The sequence below is a fragment of the Tyto alba genome, unplaced genomic scaffold (genome assembly GCF_018691265.1).
Source record: "Tyto alba isolate M040663 unplaced genomic scaffold, T.alba_DEE_v4.0 Super-Scaffold_30, whole genome shotgun sequence".
Taxonomy (NCBI): domain Eukaryota; kingdom Metazoa; phylum Chordata; class Aves; order Strigiformes; family Tytonidae; genus Tyto; species Tyto alba.
The window spans coordinates 2954563-2976280 of record NW_024881305.1 but is presented as its reverse complement, the minus strand read 5'-3'; the positions used below and the strand labels follow the sequence as shown (position 1 = coordinate 2976280).

General features: G+C 53.6%; 1 protein-coding gene across 6 annotated transcripts; it reads left to right on the top strand.

Annotated features, from left to right (window-relative positions):
- Positions 1 to 2: 2 nt before the first annotated feature.
- Positions 3 to 21594, top strand: PPARD (peroxisome proliferator activated receptor delta). Of its 6 annotated transcripts, none has more exons than XM_042799925.1 (8): positions 3 to 33; positions 4279 to 4367; positions 15264 to 15492; positions 16201 to 16352; positions 17110 to 17248; positions 17838 to 18040; positions 18370 to 18823; positions 19243 to 21594. In XM_042799925.1, exons 3-8 carry the CDS (start codon positions 15363 to 15365, stop codon positions 19488 to 19490), a joined length of 1326 nt encoding a protein of 441 aa, XP_042655859.1. In that variant the 5' UTR covers positions 3 to 33; positions 4279 to 4367; positions 15264 to 15362; the 3' UTR covers positions 19491 to 21594. The 6 variants fall into 6 exon arrangements, with proteins under 6 accessions (XP_042655859.1, XP_032865362.1, XP_032865361.1 ...); XM_033009471.2 differs by lacking the exon at positions 3 to 33 and adding an exon at positions 87 to 131 and having other exon boundaries at positions 18373 to 18823; XM_033009470.2 differs by lacking the exon at positions 3 to 33 and adding an exon at positions 87 to 131.
- The last annotated feature ends 124 nt before the right edge of the window (positions 21595 to 21718 follow it).

Here is a 21718-nt window from a genome sequence, read left to right as displayed (position 1 = left end):
TCCCGGCGGCGGCGATTGGCTGCGGGGTGTTGGGTATGCGGTGGCGTCAGGGCGGGCGCGGTGACGTGCGGGGGGTGGGGGGCAGCGGGGCGCCGGCGGTGGCGGTGGCGGGAGCGGGGCCGTTGCGGGAGGTGAGCGGGGTAAGGCCTGGGGGGGGGGGGGGGGGGGGGGGGGCGGGACACGGGGGGGACCGGGGGCACGGCGTGGGGAGCTGGGGGGTGTGGGGCAGCGGGGATGGGGGGGACACGGGGGACAGGGACACGGGGTGTGGGGGACAGGGACACGGGGGACAGGGACACGGGGTGTGGGGGGGACAGGGACATAGGGACACGGGGTGTGCGGCAGCAGGGATGGGATGTGTGGGGGACAGGGACACGGGGTGTGGGGGACAGGGACACGGGGGACAGGGACACGGGGTGTGGGGGACAGGGACATAGGGACACGGGGTGTGTGGGGGACAGGGACACGGGGTGTGGGGGACAGGGACACGGGGGACAGGGACACGGGGTGTGTGGGGGACAGGGACACGGGGTGTGGGGGACAGGGACACGGGAGGTATGGGGGCCAGGAGGCGGGGTACAGGGTGGAGGGACAGGCTGTGCTGGGGGATGAGGGATGAGGCCGGGGACAGGGGCCCTCTGTGGGTGTAGGTTTGAGGAGATGGGGTGCTTGGGGGCTTTCTGAGGGGGTGGAAGGGGCTGGCAGCACTGGTGGCATCGGTCAGAGCTTGGAGGAGGCGGGGAGGGACTTTGGGGGGACACAGTGATTTGGAGGGGGCTGGGAGGGCAGGGGCACGTTGGTGGCTGTAGGGTGCGGGTTCTCGTTCCTGCTCGGGAAATTGGTGAAGGTAGAACGGAGGATGGGACATGGCCCAAACGGGGGGATGAGGCTCGGGGGGGACAGTCTGCCTTTCTCCTCTCCAGGGATGGGGTGGCAGAGGGACAATTGGCCTTTGGTTTTAGGGTACCGGTGAGGGGCACTGCTGGGGTCTGGGGCTGGAAGGAGGAGAAGCAAGAGGGTCAGGATGGTCCATCAGTGGTGCATCAGATGCGGAGTTGCTTGAGGAGAAAGAATCTGAGAATCCTTTTCTTATCCCCTGTATCTCCACACTCTGCTCCTGCTTTCTCTGAGATCCCAGATAAAAGATGTTTACTTTTTGTGCTGTGCTTTTTCCACCTATAAAGTAGGGGTAGACATCTGTATTAAATAGTGGCTCTAAAGCGCTTCAGAGTGCTGCACAAGCTCACTTGTCCCACGCTGTGAACTCTTGTAGCCAAACACAGGAAGGTGGTACCTGCATGCTGGCTGGGTTGAGTGTAACTCTTAATTAGCTTTAAAAGCGCTTGTAAAAAACCCTAGGTGAAAGGTAAAAGAGCATGGAGAAGTAGGTGGCAAGATCTTGAAGCAAGAGACCTAATTTTCTTTCACCTCCTGCTTCCCTCCTTTGTTTTGTTCTACTGACCTGTTGCATTTTTTCCTTCCTCGTTGGCTAGCTCCGAGCTCTGTTATTATAACCAGCTAGGATCCTGTTGTTACATTGAACTGTTCCTCCCTAGATGAGTTTTGACCTCCCCTTTTTTGTGTGGTCAAAAGGCCTCCTGGCCTTGCTATACTTCCAAAAGTTTGTGTGCTCTGACTCCACCTCAAGTGATGTTTAACAGCCTTATTTGTTTATGATCAGAGAGCCTCCAACCTATTTACATAAGCCGGTGAATTAAGGTGCAGAACCTATTTATGAGGTAGGTGTGTTTTAGTGTCCCTGGATGGAAAATCAAGGCACAGAGAGGAAAAGCAGCTGAAGATGCAGCTTGTCAGTGGAGAAGGAGAGAATACGTGCTCTCTGTGACAATCCCATCTATGAATTTCCCACAGCATCTGTCTGTCATCGACTGTATTATATCTGCATGGCTTCAAACAGCGTCCTGGTGTGAATTATCTCAGCCTTGGCCACCTTCCCCTTCGACAGCTGTGCTGGGGGGCCTCTTGGACATGAGTGACGATCGTGCTTGCGGGAAGGAATCTGCCTGTTGAGCCCCCACGTGTTGGGAAAGCCCCTGTGAGCAGGCGGTGGATGGGCAGAGGGGCGAGCAGGCTTTGGGTGTGCCATGGGGTCCAGGCAACATCCATCGTGGTGGTGCAGAGGGATCTGAGCGTGGAAAGGATGCAGCAGTGGCCACCCCATAAATCGGGAGGCCTAAGGCTGGTGGTAGCGTTGTTGATCTCTTGAACTGGTGACCTGTTGGTTGAAGCAGCCCACGTCTGATTTCCCGTTTCTGCTCCGCCCGGCCCTCCTCCTGCCATCTCTCTATGTGCAAACTCCCTTGCTGCCTTCATCCCTTTCCTCTTCTGGTACAAACATGCCCCAGGCTGTGCTGAGGTGGGAGTTTTCTCTGTGACTTATCGTGTGTCAGCCAGGGATACAAGAGGCAGCTTTCAGGAGGGATGTGCTGGCAGGTTCCCTCTGTGCCCTGGTGAGCTGGTGCAAGTATTGCCTTGTGTGTGATGGTGATGGGGCATGCCCTGGCATTTAGCTGTGAGCAGGACAAGGTGAGCCAGTAATTTAGTTTTAATTCTCAGATCTCTGGCGGCAGCAGCAAAGCGCTCTGCTCTGCGGTGGGAGAGAGCTCAGGGTGTGATTCATGCCCTCCTTGACAGTGTCAACGTTACATTTTATTACTGAATCAGGGACGGGTTTTATTGCTGGTGGAGATGAAGAAAGCCCGCTCCTGATGTGCCCAGTGGGGTTGTAATGACTTTATTATTGTTCCTCATCAGGAAGGTTCAAGAAAAACTTTGTCTGGGGTGTTTAGAAAAACTACCTTCCATTTTGGGAGGGGGGTGGGATGAGAAACTTGCTGTAGCTTTAACGACCTGCTGTGAAAGTGAAGTTACTGTGTGCGGTTTTATGGCCCCCACTAAAGCAGAGGGCTGGGTGTTGGATCTGTGCTCCTTCCCTCGTCCGCTGACCTTCGGGCAGGCTTGTCTCGGCTCGTCTCTCAGCCCTCCTGCCTCTAAACTGAGGGCAATCTCTTCCTTCAAGAGAGGCTGTGATTTTTATATCGCTGACTGGAAGAGAGAGTGATCCTGATGAGAATGATGCTCCAATGCAAGGGACTGGGGTTATTTTTTTTGGTTCTCACACTCACGCCCTCCCCTGGATGTACCTGGGCTGCTCGGCAGCGTGGGAAACACCCTCCACGCTCATGCTGGTGCTCCGGGAGCCTCGGCTTTTGGGGCAGGGGATTTGCTTTCTTTTCTCACCCACTTCTGAGCAGCTGCAGCTCCCAAAGTGCCGTGTCAGACCCAGGAGGTGCGGGAGGGTGTGCGGGACCGGGTGGGATTCACTCTCTGCCCAGAGCTCGCCTGCCGAGCTGCCCCCTCGGCCGGGGGCTGGCGGTGCCGGGGTCGTTGCCGGCGCTCGGCTGCCCTGCAAGTCATCCCGTGTTGGAGGCAGCAACACGAAACGGGGCTTTTCCACTGGGGTGGGAGGAGCAGCTAAGCCTGGGTAATGTCAGGGAGGGTACATGGGTTCAAGTAGCATCATGTTCACAACATCTTTGTTTAATATGTTAGTCCAGTTAGTCTGCATAACTGTGTCTAAATATAGAACATATTTTCTCTAAGTCCTCTAGTTCAAAGCCTCATAAGCCATTTTATTTCCAGCGTTGGTCTCTTACTGCTCTCCTGAGCCTGAAATTCATACAAGGCTATTTGCAAAGCTATCAGGAAAACCAAGAAGAGTGAATGAACTCTGTCAAATCCTTAGGTTTCAAGTGCCCAAGAAAGAAACTCATTAAAGTTGCAGTAACTTTCTAGCAGCCTCTTAAAGGTGGATTAAATAAACCGGGTAAACAAGTCACCTTGTAGCCACCATAGGCCTTTTTTTAGCATCAACTTCATGCATTGTCATAAAAGCTCAGGGTCATCAGCCCCTGGCTTCGGGTGACCTGAGGCAAAGGTGACATCCTGATGCTCAAAGCCTGGTGAGGGGTCGGGGCTCTCTCTGTTGGGACCCCCGGGGTTTTGCTCCACCTCCCGGTTTGCAGAAGCTGCCAGAGCCCCCGGGGGGGGGGAGACGGCTGCGATCAGATTCAGGAGCTGCCCCCCCGGCTCCCCCCGGCGCGAGGGGAGTCACCCCAGCCGATGGTTTCAGCGTGCGGTAGAGGGAGTGTGTGTTTAAATTTCAGAGCTGTCGCTGGATCCAGCCCAGTTCTCCCAGCAGCATAAATATCTGGCCTTCAGCACAGCCATGGAAATTCGCGTTGTGTTCTCTTGCAGATTACTCCAGTTTTCAGCTCTCCGTGCTGACATGGTAACTGAACGGTGGCTTTCAGTGACAGGCAGACGGGGACATCTGCTCTGGAGAGGTAACCCTTCCTTTTTGCACGCGGACGATCTACCAAAGCACTTATCCTGCGTATGTTTTTAGAAACTTGGGATAGGGAAGAGCCTAGGAAGTGTGGCTTGCTTTCAGCAAGTTTCACTTTTGTCCACAATCCTAAACTTTCTCAATTTTTTTTTTTTTAATTTAAAATCTCTGCCTTCTTTTTGTTCAGTTTCTGACTATGATCTTTATGGGTTATTCTTAGGAGTATGCTGTGAGTATCATGGTCTAATCATGTTCTGCCCAGCTGACGGTTGCAGTCAAAGTATAGCAACTTAATATTTCATTATTTCACTGATTTTTACAACTGAAATTTGCTCTTGTAGATTGAGGAGGACATGTGAGATCAAGGACTGTACTTGGGTAAATAATCACCCAGCGATCCGGACACACGATCTGGCAGCAGTACTGACACCGCCTGTCGCTGTGTAACTGCCTTCCTGGGACAAAGCCGAGCGGGTTACAGCCGAGCTGGGGCAGGGGGCTTGAGGAATTGGTCAACGCGGGCTCGGGCGGACGTCAGCCTGCCCTCAGACCTCTGAAAAGGTGCCCAAAAGTCTTCACTGCTGCACGTCGCTTCTGATGGCCCGGTGGCTGTTTGCACGTAGGGGCTGGATTTATTTTTGCCGCGACACACGTCTAAGGTGTTTAGCTGGACAGAGATGTGGTTTTCTGTGTCTAGTTTGTGCAACTGCTGTGCTGTCTCTGTCCTGGCATTCGAGACATGGGCTTCCAAGGATCTTTGCAGCGTGCAGAGAGGATTTTGTAATGAGCCACATGAGGCTGTGCTGATCAGAAGAGCATTGTTGTACAGAATTGCATACTGATGTTCATGGGCTCCGTCTCTCTAGCGTGTTGCCTGTTGACAAATATGTATTTTTGTACAGTACATTTTGTTGCCTTTCGAGGAGTATTTAGTCTGTGGCTATTGAATTATGAGCTGTGAATCTGCAAATGTTCTTAGAGACTGAGGAATTAGCACAAGACACTCTTGGGCTCCTTCATGTAACGGGACCTGAAATGCAAATTATTTTTTAATTGCCTGAGATGATGTTACAGTGCTTATTCCTGAAAGGTTATTTGCTGCCGGAACCCAGCCTGGCTTGCTCTGCCTATGAAATTTCAGAGATTTTGGTTTATTTTGTGATTTGTATTGGCTCCCTTGCTTTTTAGCAGGAACAACTGCCCTTGTTGATACCCACAGATTTGTCAGGCTGTGTAGCTGCTTTCTCATCAGGCCCTGCAGAGCAATCTCTGCTTTTCTAGAAGTGTCACTATTCAGTGATACACTGCTTATCACTGCTGCAATAATTTTGGAGACTCTGGGAAAGCCTAGACAAGCAGAAGTGATTTCCATAGTGAGTACAAATGAGATTTTTCTGTAGAACTAATTTTTTTTTTTTATTATTTTATACTCTTGAAATGTTCTTGCCTTGGCAGAATGCCTAGGAAATTACTTTCCCAAAGCAGGTTTTAGAGTGGAAGGATTAATGCTAATATGAAGCCTTTTGGTCAAGGAGATTGTGAAACGCATCTTCCCCAAAATAAATGTTTTGGGGTGACGTTTACTGGAGCCTTGGTTGCAAGAAAGGTTCAGAGCAGAACTAACTTGGGTTGTACCTCAAGTTTCAGGATGACTTCTTGAAATGCTGTAATACTCACTGCTATGATCATAGCATCTGGAAAATGTCTGCGTCCTCCCAAGGCTTAGCCAAGAGCTTGTGAACATCTGAAATCATTTGAGTCAGGTCTTTCAGACTGGCTTTGCAAAGGGCTCCAACGTACGTGTATGTGTCAGGGTACTTCCCTGGGGATCCCTGGGGACAAGTTCTGCTCAAAGGTTTGGGTTTTGCAGAGGCTGTGGTTTGCAGGGGAATCCTGGCAGGGGAGGAGGTGGTAGGATGCAAGCATGAGCCAGAAATGCGAATGTTTCTCATGGTGCTGGGTCAGGCCAGAGCACATCTCTGAGGCTTGTGGATAGCAACAGCCACATAACATCCGTGCTAACCAGAATCGTTGCCCTCATGCTGCATTCTCTGGTTTGCCCTGGTCTGGGAACTGGAACTTGGAATAGCAAAAACCAGAACATGCCCGTTCAACCCTGTAATGGAGATGTGGGATGGAGACAGGGAACAGTTTGGGTGGTTTAAAAGGGCAGATGAGCTTTGCTACCTGAGCTGATAGGGAAGCGTTTATTTGATGGTCTGTTAAGACAGACTTTACTATCAACCATACTACTGCCTTATGAACGTCTCATTGGGAAAGGCTTTGTCAGGCTGAAGAGAGGATGGGTGAGATGGCTTCAAAATAAGCAGTGTTTTGTGCAGTCACCTCACTGATGGGAACCTAAGCCCAAATCCCTATCCTGCCTAATGTTTTACAAACATTTTTTGTAATGCAACTCTTGATTTCACCTTAATGCAAATCTAGAATATTTCTGAAAATGCCCAAATCTGCTTTTCACCTTTAAGTTGATTATATGGATTCTGCTAGAGCTGTTGGACCTTGAAGGCTGTTAACCGCCTGAGGCCTGATGGTCAGAGACCCACACCTATGAAAAAAATCCATGGGTTCTCATGTCCATGGGATAGGTATCGTGTTGTGGGACTTAGGGACACAGAGATCTCTGGAAAGGGTTCTTGGTGAGCACGAGCTTGGGGCTGGAGCTGGTGGAGCCTGCTGAGCTCCCAGCAGCAGGCTGTGTTGGGAAGTGGTAGTCGTTGGCTCGCCGTGGACCGCTGTGGCTCTCTCCGCACCCCCAAGATGATGGGAAAGATGTGAGGATGTTATGCTTGAGCAGAGCATTAGCACCTTCCATTTTATTTTCTAGGGGCTGAGGCAGAAATCCAAATGGTCAGAGCACACTGCGATCCTCTTCATTGGCAGAGGAGTCTTGGCAGATTCACGCTGACATGATTGCTGCTTGTATCACAAAACGCAGGGAAACCTCCGTTCCTCCAGTCAGCTCTTGCTGTGTGAATGTGGCCAAAAATAGTAAGGAAACATCATTCCCCTCTGGTTCCCTAAGCGGGTGTTGAACTAGTTTGTCTAACAAAGTTATTCTAATGTTCTCTGGCGTTTTCTGTATGGCGACGTATGCAGTTAAACTCAGACTTCCTCCCTTTTTCCTGCTCTGCGGTTGAAATGGAGACGCAGCGAACGTGGTGATTTGTTCGAACCGTTTCGGTGTGTGCGTTCCCAGGCCCTGCTGAATCATCTGAACTTGTGCCTGGGCATAATCGCTCACTGTCAGCTGCGTCCTGGGAACAGAGCGGCATGGCCGGTGCCCAGGATATTTTGCTAATGTCTGCAAAACCAGTAGCACTTTTCTGGGAGTCGAAGTGGAACCGTAACAAAACTTATAGGCTGGTGGATTTTTAATTATTTTTTTTTTTTCCTGGTTAGCCCATGGGATCTAAAGTCAATGTCCTGCAAAGAGGAGGCAGCTTACTACTGGTTTTGTGAGAGTTTTCCTGAATCTGGGCGCACAGGCAGCCTAGCAATAAAACTTAGTGGTCTGCTGCATATTTGGCTCCGGACAGCAGGCAGCATGCACATGTGGATAATCCAGAGCGATGCATTGCCCTGCTGCTACTTTTCTACCCCTCACTGCTTTTCTGGGGAGCTGATTGCCCCACCCAAAGCAGGGGTGACACTTGCTGGTGTCCCAGTGACACTGAGACTTTGGAGAAAACTACGATGGGTCCTGGTGTACACAGCACTGCCAGATGACGGCCTCACTCGCTGCCAGCCGCGCTCCTGTTTGTAGTGACAGCTTGTTCCCCTTGCAGCTTTCCTGGTTTTCCATTTAAACGCTGCTCCGAGTCTGTAACACCCTGTGCCTGCTGTTTGCCTTGGGAAGCGTTGTTGCTGTTCCCAGGAGCTCCTCCCTTGTCAGCCCTGTTCTATAATTACTGATGTTCCTGAAACCAGATCCTTCCACGTGTCCTGCTCAGGTTTGAGAGGACAAGGGGGTCTGTAAGCAAACTGAGTGCCTTGGAATAAAGCGCGACAAGACTTCAGGAGTTTTGGAAAGCATCAGCTTACAGTGGTTTGGTGGGTTCTCTGAGCCGCCAACCTCCTCACCTTTGGGATGGTAAAGGAAAGGGGAATATATCCCAGACAGCTTCTCTGGCACTTCCAGAGAAGAAGCAGGGCTGTGAACACTGGTGCTTGTGGAGCAGCAGTGGAAGCTGATGCAGGAGCACAAATGGGTGATGCCGGGCTGGGCTGTGGGTCCCTGCCAGGGTCCCCTGTGGACAATTAACCATCTGCAGCCCCACGCAAGCTGCTCCGTGCCTCTCTCCCAGCAGCGTGTGTGCGAGGTTGGCAGCTTTGTTCCCAAAGCATTGTCACAGCTTCACAGCAACCTCTGCTGCGCCCTGGGCTGCGGTGGGGATGAGCCTCTTTCCTTACCAGATGTAGTGATCTTCTCAAATGGCAACACTTCTATGCCGTTTCCAGCTCTACGAAGGCTCAGGTGTCACCTTTCTGGTACCTGCTTGCTCCCTGGCTGTGGTCCTCGTTCCAGTGGGTCAGAGCCACGTGCCCCTCCTGTCCCTGGGTGCTCTGGGCTGTCCTGAGTTGACAGCAAAACACAAATATTGGTCAGCAATTGCCAGGCTGAGACATTTGCTGAAAGTAATCCTGGAAATTCTTCGAATAGGAATGCACAACGGGAGAAGAAGGTCACGAGCAGCGTGGTGTGCTGACCTGGGCTGGGGAGGCCAGACTTGTGAGCATGACTGCAAACAGGTGTCAAAATCCATAATACGGGAATAAACAATGACGCTTGGCACTGATGTATCCCTCTGTGCTTCCAAAACATGCCGTCTCTGTGAGCTAATGCAGCAAGGAAAGGATCAGGAAGGAAGCACTGTAAAAGTCCCAGGCTTGGTTTTTTTTTTTTTTGGAGTGTGGTAGTGGTTTGGGTTTTTTTGATGATGAAGGAAATGGAGGTGTGGGGGTTGACAGGATTTGCTGAAGGTCGTGAAGCAGGACTTCAGATAAGAGCTAACAGCTTTTCACTGCCCACCCTGCTGTTATCCCTTCTGAAAAATGTAGCTGCGGAGCCTGGCTCGTCAGAGGCTGAGGAGGGCAGGGAGTCCCTCCGCTGGAAGGGTCTGTAGGGATGATTCCTGTAGCAGCATTAACCATCTCCCAGTATCTGCCATCTTAAGATTTCGGAGCACATCTGATGCATACTTGGAGCTGCGGGAGCCAGGGATGTCTGCAGTTCCTGGATAATGAATTGAAAGAGAAGAGCAGCCCAGCAGAACTCCCTTTTACACGTGATTGTGAGTTCATTGCCCAAAGTCTGATTTGCTTCTGTTTCTGCGAGATCTCTTGCTCTTTAATGAAACCCAACACAAGCGAGAAAGCAGGAAGTTCCTTCTGGAGCAAAATAACCTGACCTGTTTTGGGGGACAGCATCAGTTGTGGTATGAAAAGAGAAGAATTCTGTGAGTTTTGTAACCTTTTTCACTTCTTTTTTTTTTCTTTTTTTTTTTTCCCCCTCAGTGTCCAGGAAGTGGGTGAGTTAAAACATGTGGTAGATGTGTGATTCATTTTGGCAAGCCTGGCTGTTCAAGGCAAGCGAGGGAATCTCCTGCACCCTCTGTCACATGTTCCTGAGTAATTAACAGCACCACAGTAATAGCAGCTCTGGCAGCACCCGGCTGCTTAGTCGGCTGGGCTCGTACTGGGTGAAACACAGCTAGCCTGCACAGGGCGGTGGTGGAGAGATCAAGGGGCTGGTCTGGGGCATGGTACAATGTCTGAGCAGATGCTTCAAGGGGGAATATCTGGCCCTGAGTGTCAGTGCTGCCGTGGGCTGTGTGGCAGAGCTCTTCCTTGCTAGCTCTAGTAATTTATTTCTGTGCCTAGCTAGCCTGCCTTGCGGCCAAGACTTTGAGTAAGGGAGGAAGCACTTGGGTGGTAAGTGCTGATGAGATCTCATTAGCTAATGAGGAGTTATGTTGATCTTTCGGGAACAAAAACAAACATGTTTTCAGTGTTTGTCTCTCCTGTTTTGTGCAGTTAGTTACCTTTCCTGTATTGCGGCATCTGCTTATCTCTTATTCAGCTTTTATTAGTAGTAGCTGACACGTAGGAGGAGGAACAGAAGCTGGTACTTGATCAGCAGATATCAGAAACAGTGACACAACCCGAAGGGCATCAGCAAATGATAGCCAAAGTGGCAATCACTTCTTTTATGGATTCAGTTTAGTTTTTGTCTGTGCATTCAATATGTGCTGCACATCACAGAAGGCACTGCCATATAGAGGGCTGAGTTTTCCTCTCGCCCCTTCCAAAAGGATTAATTTTTGTTGGCTGTGAATTTGGCTGATATTTTTGTCCAGAGGAATAAAAACACAAGCCAGAAGTGCTCCCACGGTAAATTGGTTTCCTTTCGCAGTTCCTGGTGACTTCTTTTACAGTAGCTTGAATAACCTCTTGGAGCAGATCAGCTCTGTGATTTGGCCCTTGGGAGGTTTGGACCTTTTTTTGGCACTTGGAAACTCCCATCTTCTAGGAAGGGATCTTGTGTGGTGATAAGATCCAGACTGCGGTGGGAACTTGATCAATCCCACCTATATAAATATGTTAGAAATAAATGTCTGCTCTCCTGGAGGGGAGTGGGGGCAGGCGTCCTCTCTCCACCCCTGTGAGCACACCGGAATTACCTCTGCCCTCACCGCCAGGGAAACAACACCTGGTTTAAAGATGAGGTCCTTCTAATTATGAGCATTTCCTTGCTCTTATTTTGTGGCTGGCTGGCTGCAAGCGCCTGGGTGTCTGTGTTGAAATGCACGTCCCCTTCTTGTGACTCTTCGCTCGGCGTGCGGGACTTGAACGCTGGTGAGAAACTGGGCTTCTCCGTCACATCACCCCACCACCCCTCCTGCGCACGGAGCGTGGGGAAGCGGGCACTTCCTCGCCAGATTGTCAGCTTCTGCTTCTCTGAACTTGCCTCCAAGGTCTACATGCTAATCACCAGTGAGGAGCTGTCAGGCCAAAGGGGTACAAGCTGCGGGTTAATGAACTGGAGTCTTGGGTCTTGGTTGGCTCTGGAGAAATACTGCCTTCTTGCAGGGGGTCAGTGCTGAAGATTTGTCTCGTTTTAACTTTTCTTCCTGTTTTTCTCCTCCTCTCGTTGTGCTGTGTCCCTCCCCTCATTCTGCCATATGGTTTAGCTTGGCATAGATGCCAGCCCCTGCTTCTAGTAAAGATAAACCTGTTGCCTGTGCTGTTTGCAGCGTGGGAGCGGGGCAGCCAGCAGGCATCTGCCTAAGCCTGGAGCCAGCAAACAAACCCACCCTTCGCTGGCTGCAGGCTCCCAGGGGGGAGACTGATCTCTCACAGCCGGGGTTGCCGAAGCTCCTTGGAACAGGGATTGAGACAAGGGCAGAGCAAGTCATGAGATGCTTGCCCTCTTGCTCGTTCCCATCCTGTGGGAAGAGGAAGGGAAACAGCTTTGCTGGATTCTCTGCAGAAGCTTAGGAAGGAATCACAGTTGCCGTCCTTGTTTCCATCTCTCTTTCCATCGCTGCCCTGTGACAGCTGCCAAACAGAAAAAAGGTGTGGCTGCGCCAGGCAGGAATCTCTGCCCTTCTGCCTGCAGCTCGGATCTTGTGTGCTGTGCTCTGGCAGGTGGCTTTTCAGCCAAGGGGAGAAGGCTGAATTATCCCTCCTTTGGTTCTGTCTGCTCCACAGCTGGATGTGGAGGCACTGAACACAAGGAGAGGTTCTGGGGTTTGAGATGGGCCCTTTGGCCACCCTCAGCCATCCACACAGCCCTCCCTGGTGCCATCCCACAAAGATGCAGGGCTGTGCTGGCAGGGCAGGTCCCTCCTCACCCTCAGAGGGACAGAGCTTGGACAAACCTCTGGGGAGCTCCAGTTTCCCAGCGTAGCCCTCTCTGGACCGCAGGGCTGGCAGGGGAATGGAGGAGCCTGCGTGAAACCTTGGCAAATCTCCGCAGTCTCTGCGTGCTGCCGTGCCGCTGCCCTCGGCCCGGAGGGGAGGGCTGAGGGTCCACATCCCTCTGGGGGCCCTGCCAAGCTGGCTCACCCCACGCTGGGGTGTGCAGGCATGGTCCCTGGCTTTCATCCAGGCAGCGGCTGCCTTGGCTTTTCATCTGCTGAAGGCAGGGGGTGCAGCCTCCTGTGTGAAATCAATCCCTTTTTCCCCGCTCCTCTCCCTCTATCTGTTGTTTAGAAAACAGGGGAATGGCTAAGGGAAAGGCAGGTGTGCAAACAGTTCTCACAGCTTCCCTCAGCCCAGGCCCCTGTACTCTTGGTCTGCAAGAAGATAGTAAAACAATACATTCAGAGCCTTCTGGTAAAAGCTTTTCTCTCTCTGGCTCTCCAGGCACTCTTGAAGGGTGGAATCCAAATCCTTACCCTTCCCGTAATGCCTGCGTGCATGTGGGGAGCCTTAGCTGGAGCCTGGCATTGCTGTCTCTGCACATCTCACCCTCTGCTTTTCCCCTTCCCAGGGCTGCACACCCGTCTCTAGCCAGACTGACCCCAAGCACAGTTTTGGGGTTGCTTTGGTGGGTTTTGGAGAGCAAGCTGTATGTCGCAAACTCGCTGCCCGCCCCCCAGGAATACACGGCCTTGAGTAGAGCCAGCAGAAGGAGGACAACATACCAGGGATGCAGCTGGAGGGCTGTGCCCACCTTATCCCAATAGCATCGTGCCATGAGGCACCTGAGGCGAAGCAGAGGGTTCCATCTGCACTGGGTTTAAAGCAAGTGGCCTGTGCTGCATGCCAGAGACAAAGGAGAGCTAATAAGAAGCTCATTAAGCCGCTGCTGGATGTATTTTCCACTGTAGACTAGTTTCTCCTGCCGCAAGCTTCCCCCCCGCTTTTTTTACAGGCAAAAGCGTTTTCCTTATGTTTGTACATTCATTTATATATAGCCTTCAAAACGATGGAGCTCGTTACCCTCCATCTCCGATGAATAGGTTTTCCTGCCTGTGTGCCGTGTCCCACCGCGCGGGATGTGTGAGAGGAGGCCAAGGATAACACAGCCCTTCAATGGGCCCTTAGTGCTCTTGCGGAGGCTCAGGAAGGGAGCGCTCTGCCCTTGTCTAAGCACCCCTCTGCCTGCTGCTGGAAAGGAGAGCAGGGCACTCGTGCTTGCTAGTTGCCTCCAGCGTACCTCTCCTTGAAACAAAGCCGTCTGCTCTGCAGCCTGAATTCCCAGTGTGGAGGGGAAAAGCAAAGCCCCTTTGCCCGTGGGAGACCCCGGCTCCGGTGCAGCGCTGGCTCCGGGGGATGACTTGTGTCCTGGCTTTATGACGTGTTTACATTCAACCTCCCACTTGCAGGTTTTGTCCTCTTCCCTCGGCTGCTTCCTTGATCTCGCAGGGAGCTCTGACCTTGCTCGGCGCCAACAGCTTTCCAGCAAATCCAAGGAGCTGGCTGCGGCTCAAGTTCAAAGTGCCAGGCATGAGGATCTGCTGCAGGAGGGGAAACGAGCCCAGGGAGTCCTGGGTCACTGGTGCCCTCCCCCAGCAAGCCCTGTGGGGTGGGCTTGGGCTTGGGCTTGGGTCACAGACCACCCTTCTGCTTGGGGGTTGCCCTCGTGCGAGTACCCTGTGAGTATCTTACTCGCTTCACGCTGATGCAGGCTTGAAGATGCTGCATCAGTTTAACTCGTGCCTGCAAAATGAGGGTTTCCTGGTGGAAGCTGGATTTCAGTGGCTTTTCTGATGGATATTTCTCTGCTTAAAAATAGTTCCTTTAAGGAAGTGGATAAACTGGGCTTGAGATATTAATTACTCAAGCAAGAGTCAGTTTAGGAATCAAGATCTGGAAGTAAATGAGTGCTGGGATGTTGCAGCAAGAGCTGGACACTCAGGTGAGCTCCATCATGGTTAGGAGGGAGGCAGGAACGGCTCCGTGATGGTCCAGTGCATCGCTTGCAGGGCATGAGTTTTTTGTGGGATGTTTGGGATGGACCAAGGCAAACAAGGAGCGGAAGCATGCAGGAGGAGGACGGGGCTGTTCCTCCCACAGGAAACCCAGGATTAAGACACTAGCTGGATTGTGTGGCCGTTGCGATCACGCTGCTGGACCCTGTGGCTGAGCACGGCCCAGCAGCTGCGCGGAGCAACAGCAACACGTTCAACCCAGCGGCTCTTGGCAGCGGAGCCGGGGCCGGTTACAACACGACGAGTGAAAATAAACACAAACCGTTGTAACTGGCAGCGCTGTAATGGGAAGGAGCATGAGCTCGGGGGCCGGCAGGAAGCCATCGGTCTTGCAGATGGCTTGCATGGGCCGGGGGCTTTCAGCCACGGCCTGCTGCTGCACCAAGCCCTGCTCCCCCTGCATCGCCCACCCATGGGCACAGAGCCGCTGCGCCCTGATCAGCCACTGCCCTCGATCCGAGCTCTGCCTCGGCTGGGTGGGGATGGAGGGTGAAGCCAGCACTACCTTAATCTTTCTGGTGGTGTTGGCTCTGTCAAACCCCGGCCTTGGGTACCACTGGGACATCCCAGGGCGCTGGCAGCTCTGGGGGACATTGCCTGCGGCAGTATTTCTGCTGTGGGACTTGCAAGCTGGGGCGTCCAGGTCCCTGGGTAGCATCTGGGCTGGTTTGTGGTCTGGGCTCTGCCTGCTGGGCTTTAAATAACAATTCCGGTGAGCTTTTGCTTCCTTGAGTCCTACAGAGTGTTTATACCAATGCAAAGTGACCTTTAAAAGCCCCCAGGTTCTGCTCGTCTCCCTGGATAAGGAGAGAAAGCAAAGCAGGACTAGTGTGGTTACACACGGCCCTGCTGCTGAGGTGCTCTGTGTGGGGTGCTTGGGATGGACTGCAGCAAATGAGGAGCTGACACCGCACGTTTCTCCCTCTGTCCCGCAGGCTAGCAGGAACAGCCTGGTAGGGTCCATCTCGGATAGACGCGGATGATGCCAGAGCTATGACAGGGATTGCAGTCTTGGCACTGAGGGGTGATCAATTATGGAACAACTACAGGAGGAAGTACCTGAGGTCAAGGAAGAGGAGGAGGAAGAGGCAGTGAGAGTAGCGAGTGGAGCCTCGGATCCAAGTGGAGGACCAGACAGCTCACTGCCTTCGAGCAGCTACACAGGTGAGCGGAGCCTCGGGAGCTCGTCTGTCCCAGGAGCATCCCAGCATCCACGTCCTCCAGGCAGTGTGCTCAGCTGCAAGGGCAGAGGACCTGCCTGTGAACAGCGTTTGGCTTATTTTCATCTCTTCCCTTTGTGAAATAATGCATCGAGAGCCAAGTTACGGAGAGGCTGATTTCTAGCCCTGCGGTCACTGCACGGCCGTTGGCAGCAGGCTGGGAGGTGGACAGGCAGGCAGCGTTGTGCCCCAGAGTGATGGACTGCCAGGGTGCCTGAGAATGCTTCCTTGGCCACTTCTTGAAGTCCTCAGTGAAAACTGATTGTAGGAGCTGGGGCAGAAGGTTTGATGCTGCTGAAGAGATTCCTCCAGAGCCCCGGGTGTTCCAGCTGGGCAGCCCTGTGCCAGCTGCCTGCCAGCTGGGGATTAGAAAATTCGCTGGTTGGGTTTCATTGCCTAGACATGAATGCCAGAGGGAAGAAATCACCAGTGATGTGGAGTCTCTCAGCTGCTGGGGGCACTCTTGGCTCTGGGCATGGCATCTGCCTGCGGCCAGTGCCTGATCTCAGAGGTTAACTGCCCAGATGCAACTCCAGTGGCAGGCTGAGACAGTGCTGGAAATCCCTCCTCAGCCCCAGGGCTGGAGGAGTTAGACGTGACGCCGGGCTTGCGGCTACTGCACGAAAGGACAGATCCCTTTGTGTGTTTGCAGACCTTTCGCAGAGCTCCTCTCCCTCCCTGTCGGACCAGCTGCAGATGGGCTGTGAGGAGGCGGCCTTGGGAGCGCTGAACGTGGAGTGCAGGGTCTGCGGAGACAAAGCCTCGGGGTTTCACTACGGCGTGCATGCCTGCGAGGGCTGCAAGGTGCGTACACGCTGGGAAGGGCTGGGTTCAGCAAGGCCGAGCAGAGATTAAACCCCAGGGTCTATGCCATCTCTTCAGACAAGCAGATTGGCCAGCCTAACAGGGATGCGGGATTGAGTGACTGGAATAAACTCATTTGCAACCTGTCCAGAGAGCGTGGAGAGTGCAGGCAGGCACACAAATACTGTCCTGGGGGAGGCAGCTGAGATGCACGTGGCCCACATCTTGCCCTGTCATGCTTTACTTTGTAAGGCAAATCTGTCTGTCCCCACAGGGACCCTGGCTTTGCTTTTAAAGATGCTTTCTCTGCTGCAGATCAGCAGTGAGCTGTGTGTTTATCCCCCTGGGATCACTGGCCGCAGCTTGGATGTGCCTCTGAAATTCTTTCCCCCACAGCAGATGCCAGCAGCAGCCCGGGTCCTGCCAGACATTCCTGCAGGCTGGGGCCAGCCCGCGGCTCGTTCCTCCATCCCTCCCTGCTGGCAGCCTGCAGTAGCACAGGCAGCCCTCCGGCACCGGACCGGGGGCTGCCCACCACGGTTCCTCCTCTGCAGCCCCCTTCTCCCACCGCCAGACCTCTCCTTGAGACGGAGCCTCTGCTTGTGCCAAAGAGACCCAGGGTTCCTCCTCCCCACCCAGCTGAACCTCCGTGAGGCTCCTGGGGATAATAAACAAGCCTGATCCCAAACCACAGTGCTAACACTGCTGTTCCCTTGTCCCCCTGCTCCACGTCCCCCTCTGTGCCACCTGCCTTCAGGGTTTCTTCCGCCGGACGATCCGCATGAAGCTGGAGTACGAGAAGTGCGAGAGGAGCTGCAAGATTCAGAAGAAGAACCGGAACAAGTGCCAGTACTGCCGCTTCCAGAAATGCCTCTCGTTGGGCATGTCACATAACGGTGAGTGTCACCCCTGTCCACAGGCCTGGCCGGCTGGGTGCCACAGGGCCATCTGCCCTTCTGTGAAGGGTTCACACGGGGAGGCTGTATGTAGCTTGCTTCGTCCTGCGGCTCTCTTCTTGCTAGGGGATCATCTTTAAAACCCAATGGTTTAAGCCTTTGACTCTCCATCCTCTTCTTGTTCACTCCCACCGTGCAGGCTGGCTGTCAGCACATGGCTGTCCCTTATGGGTTAACCCAGAGGGAACTGGACACACAGATTGCTCTTGTGCACTGGGATTTTTAAACTTTAGGTGTAACCATCTTGTTCCTGGCCAAACAAAAGTGTTTATGCGGGAAGCAGGGTTCGTGCCGGAGCCCAGAGGAGTGGGGGTGGGAGCTCAGTGTGAGGCTGGGTTGGCAAGGGTAGCAGGAACGGCTGGTTCACGAAGGTGCCGATGCCGGAGGAGCTGCAGCCCTGGAGAAGCATCGTGTTGTGTAGCTGCAGGTGATCACCAGCAGACCTCTGCCTGCGGCGGCAGAGCAGACTGGACGCGTCTCCTGGGGTCATCCCCAGTGTCCTGACCCGCTGGTTTTGTCCCCCCAACAGCAATCCGCTTCGGCCGCATGCCGGAGGCGGAGAAGAGGAAGCTGGTGGCGGGGCTGACGGCGAGCGAGATCAGCTGCCAGAACCCACAGGTGGCCGACCTGAAAGCTTTCTCCAAGCACATCTACAATGCCTACCTGAAAAACTTCAACATGACCAAAAAGAAGGCGAGAGGTATCTTGACCGGGAAGGCCAGCAGCACCCCAGTAAGTTCCCTCCCCAGGGCAGGTGGGGTTGGCCATGACCGACGTGGGGGGCTGTTCTCTGGGAGATGTTGCTCATCTCCCTCCCGCTGTAGCTGTTCCACATGTACTGGTTCCCCACGGCAGCCAGGTGGGCTCTGCACGTCCTGCCCCTCGCTGGGAAAATCCCCATTGCTCTGCAGCCTTTTGCTGTGGCGGGTGGGTGCGGATTGCCCAAGCACTGTCAGCCCCAGAAGAGCAAGAGGGACGGGCAGACAAATGGGAATGTCCTTGGCAGAGGTGGTAACTCAAGTCCCCGTGGCAGGCTGCTAACTGTTTGCTTCTTTTTCAAGCAGCCTTTTGTGATCCACGACATGGACACCTTGTGGCAGGCAGAAAAGGGGCTGGTGTGGAAACAGCTAGTGAACGGCATTCCCCCCTACAAGGAGATCGGGGTGCACGTCTTCTACCGCTGCCAGTGCACCACGGTGGAGACTGTGCGGGAGCTCACCGAGTTCGCCAAGAGCATCCCCAGCTTCATAGGCCTCTACTTGAATGACCAAGTGACTCTGCTGAAGTACGGGGTGCATGAGGCCATCTTTGCCATGCTGGCCTCTATCATGAACAAGGATGGGCTCTTGGTGGCCAACGGGAACGGCTTCGTGACCCGCGAGTTCCTGCGTAGCCTGCGCAAGCCCTTCAGTGAGATCATGGAGCCCAAATTTGAGTTTGCTGTGAAATTCAATGCGCTGGAGCTGGACGACAGTGACTTGTCTCTGTTTGTGGCTGCCATTATCCTGTGCGGAGGTGAGCGGGCGCTCTTGGCCATGCGAGTGTCAGGAGAATCCTCCTGAACTTAGAGGTGGTTGAGGCCGGGCTGGGGGGCACTGAACTGCAGCTGGCCCTGAGATCAACCAGGGATGTCTTAGGGGCATGAGAGAAGAACTGGACACTTCCAAAAAACCAAAGCTTCTCCCTGGCGGTTGATGCCTAGCAAGCTTGGACCCAGAATGAGGCGTGTAGAAGTGGCATCTCCTTCGTGTTTGCTGCTGTGGGATATGTTGTCCGTGGGCACACTTCCCCCCCTTGTCTAGTTGATGAGGTTGGAGTCACGGTGGGTGGGTTACAGTCCCCATCCCCCCCTTCCCCTCCAGGAGGAGCATAGGGAAATGAAATGGTGTTTAGCTACACCATAACATGACGGGCACTGTGCTTCCTCTCCACAGACCGTCCTGGCCTGATGAACGTGAAGCAGGTGGAGGAGATCCAAGACAACATCCTGCAAGCGCTGGAGTTTCACCTGCAGTCTAACCACCCGGATGCCCAGTACCTCTTCCCCAAGCTGCTGCAGAAGATGGCTGACCTGCGGCAGCTGGTGACAGAGCACGCCCAGCTGGTGCAGAAAATCAAGAAGACAGAGACGGAGACATCTCTGCACCCGCTTCTGCAGGAGATCTACAAGGACATGTACTAAGGACCTGTTATTTATGAGAATGAAGCCATGGATTCCCATCAAGACTTTGTACAGAAACAAAGAAAACCTTTCCCCATGTCTTCCATTTCTTCCACTGGAAACTTTTCTATGTGACCCTGACGTACGGTACAGAGGGCAAGATGCTGTAAGATTTTGCAGCCACCACCTGCCAGGCCAGGGCTTCCGTTAACACACACTAACAAATTTACAAAGGCAAATCATAAGCTACTGTTTCCGTTACCACGGCCCAGCTCTTCAGCTGCTCCCCGGGGCCTCTGGAGCGGCCGGCCAGTTTACACGGCCCGGGTGGTGGGGATCCTGCGGCAGCCGGGGGACGGTGGGGGATGCTCTGGTCCTTGGGAGACCCGAGCGGGGTGCGGGTGTCCGGCGGGGCCAGCAACAGCGCTTACAGCGTGTCTTTATTTTCTTTTTTGTATTGCACTCTGAAGACATAGTCTTTGAGCTGTGAAGTCTAGGACAGTGTAATGAAAGGATGTTTCTCTCTTTTCCAAAGAAAAGTCAGAGTATTTGAAGACGGGTAGGGCTGTCCTAGCAGTGACCCCCAGCTGCAGCCCCCCCCCTTGCTGCACGGTGTATTCCTGTCTCCCAGAGGGATTGTGTGATCTCTGCCTGCCCTGAGTGCCGTGTGGCAGCCCATGCTCCTGGTACCCCCGTTTCAGAGAGAGCCTGCTCCTCAGCACCTCAGTGTGAGAGGGAGGTGTGGGGATGTGCGCTGGAGAGGGTTTGACTCATAAAAATTCACCTCCAGAGCAGAAAGACCAGAAATCTGTGTGCTTCCCCAGGCTGTTCGGTACAGATGGAAGTTACCAAGAAGGTCTGAGCGGGGCCTGGGGCTGGTCGGGGTTTAGGTGGCGGCACTTGCGGCTTGTCCTGCAGCTCCCTTCCCAAGGCCCGGGGGGCTCCGGGGGTTTCACAGGGCAGTGCAGGCAGCTGGGGCTTCCTGGCAGCACAGCTGAGCAGCCAAGCAAGCAAAGCCTTCAGCAACACCAGCAAGGAGAAAGCCACGGTCAGCCCGACAGAGCTCATGATGCTGAAACGGCATTGACCTGTTAACTGCCCTGCCTCAGTTTCCCCTCTGTGAAAGGCAGCTGGCTTGCTCTCCGCTTGGAGGGGGAGCGTGAGGATTAATGAGTGCATCGGTTGCAAAGAGCTTTGCGGTGTTACAACACAGTATAAATGCCAAGTGTTTATAAAAGAGGAGGGAGAGGGTGGGATGCTCAAAATGAGCAGGAGCTTCCCCAGTGCGGGGACAGCTCCAGGCTTTGGGGTCTGCCTAAACCCAGAGCCGTTCTGGGACTTTACCTGGCAGCTTCTCGCAGCTGTAGTGAAACGCCGCGGTGCTGCCTGTGCCCAGGACAGGACCCCTGTGTGGGGGGCTGCGTCACCCGGGCTCGGAGAGAGGATGGACCCAGGAGCTGGGTCCCCTCTCAGGATGATGGTGTCTGACCTAAGAAGTGGCACTTACCTGTCTGCAGCTTGTGGTCCCGTGTACCCCGAGCAGCCTTATTAAAATACTGGTATTCCCAAGGAGAGGTTGTGGGAGCAAATTAGTTGGTTTTATTTTATTTTCCTCCTCTTCAGGGTAGCAGATTTCCCTGGTGCAATAATTCCTTTAAAACCCCAAGAGGAAGAGCGCTGGGCTTTCCCTCCGTGTCACAGGGCTGGCCAGTCCCAAACTTGCTCGGGCTGCTGCCCCCCGGCTCCTTGCCTTGCCTCAGTTTCCCTGCCCTCTGCCCGCCCAGCCCCTTCCCCTCCCTACCTCGCAGGGGTGTTACAAATTACCGTTTCTAAAGCACTTTGAAGCCCTCTTGGGAAAGGCACCAGAAACATGCGTGTGCTGGACGGAGCCCGGGGGATTTGTCCTTCCCGGAGCCCCCGATGGCATCTCCTGCCGCGGCCGGCATGCGGGACTCACGTGCTCATCACCTGGGGAACTTTTTGCTCTTCCCTCCTCAACAGTGTAACAACCCTCAAACTGAAATGTATATTTTTGCTAGAAGTACAAACCTCCAAGTGTTTTTAATAATATAAATAGTGTCCACAAACTGACTTGACTTTAAATAAATCTGAACTAAATATTTAAGAACTTTTTAGCGTCCAACCTTTCTTTGTGGGATTTCTCCTGGCTCCTGGGGGGCTGCCCTTGGGAGGCTTTCCAGCAGAGGCGATGGGATTTGCTGGATTTGCTGTGATTTCCAGGGATTTGC

Coding starts and splice junctions, on each gene's coding strand:
- PPARD (XM_042799925.1), top strand. CDS start 15,363: ATGGAACAACTACAGGAGGAAGTACCTGAGGTCAAGGAAGAGGAGGAG. Junction 18,041..18,369: donor GGAAGGCCAGCAGCACCCCA/GTAAGTTCCCTC, acceptor TTCTTTTTCAAG/CAGCCTTTTGTGATCCACGA. Junction 18,824..19,242: donor TGCCATTATCCTGTGCGGAG/GTGAGCGGGCGC, acceptor TCCTCTCCACAG/ACCGTCCTGGCCTGATGAAC.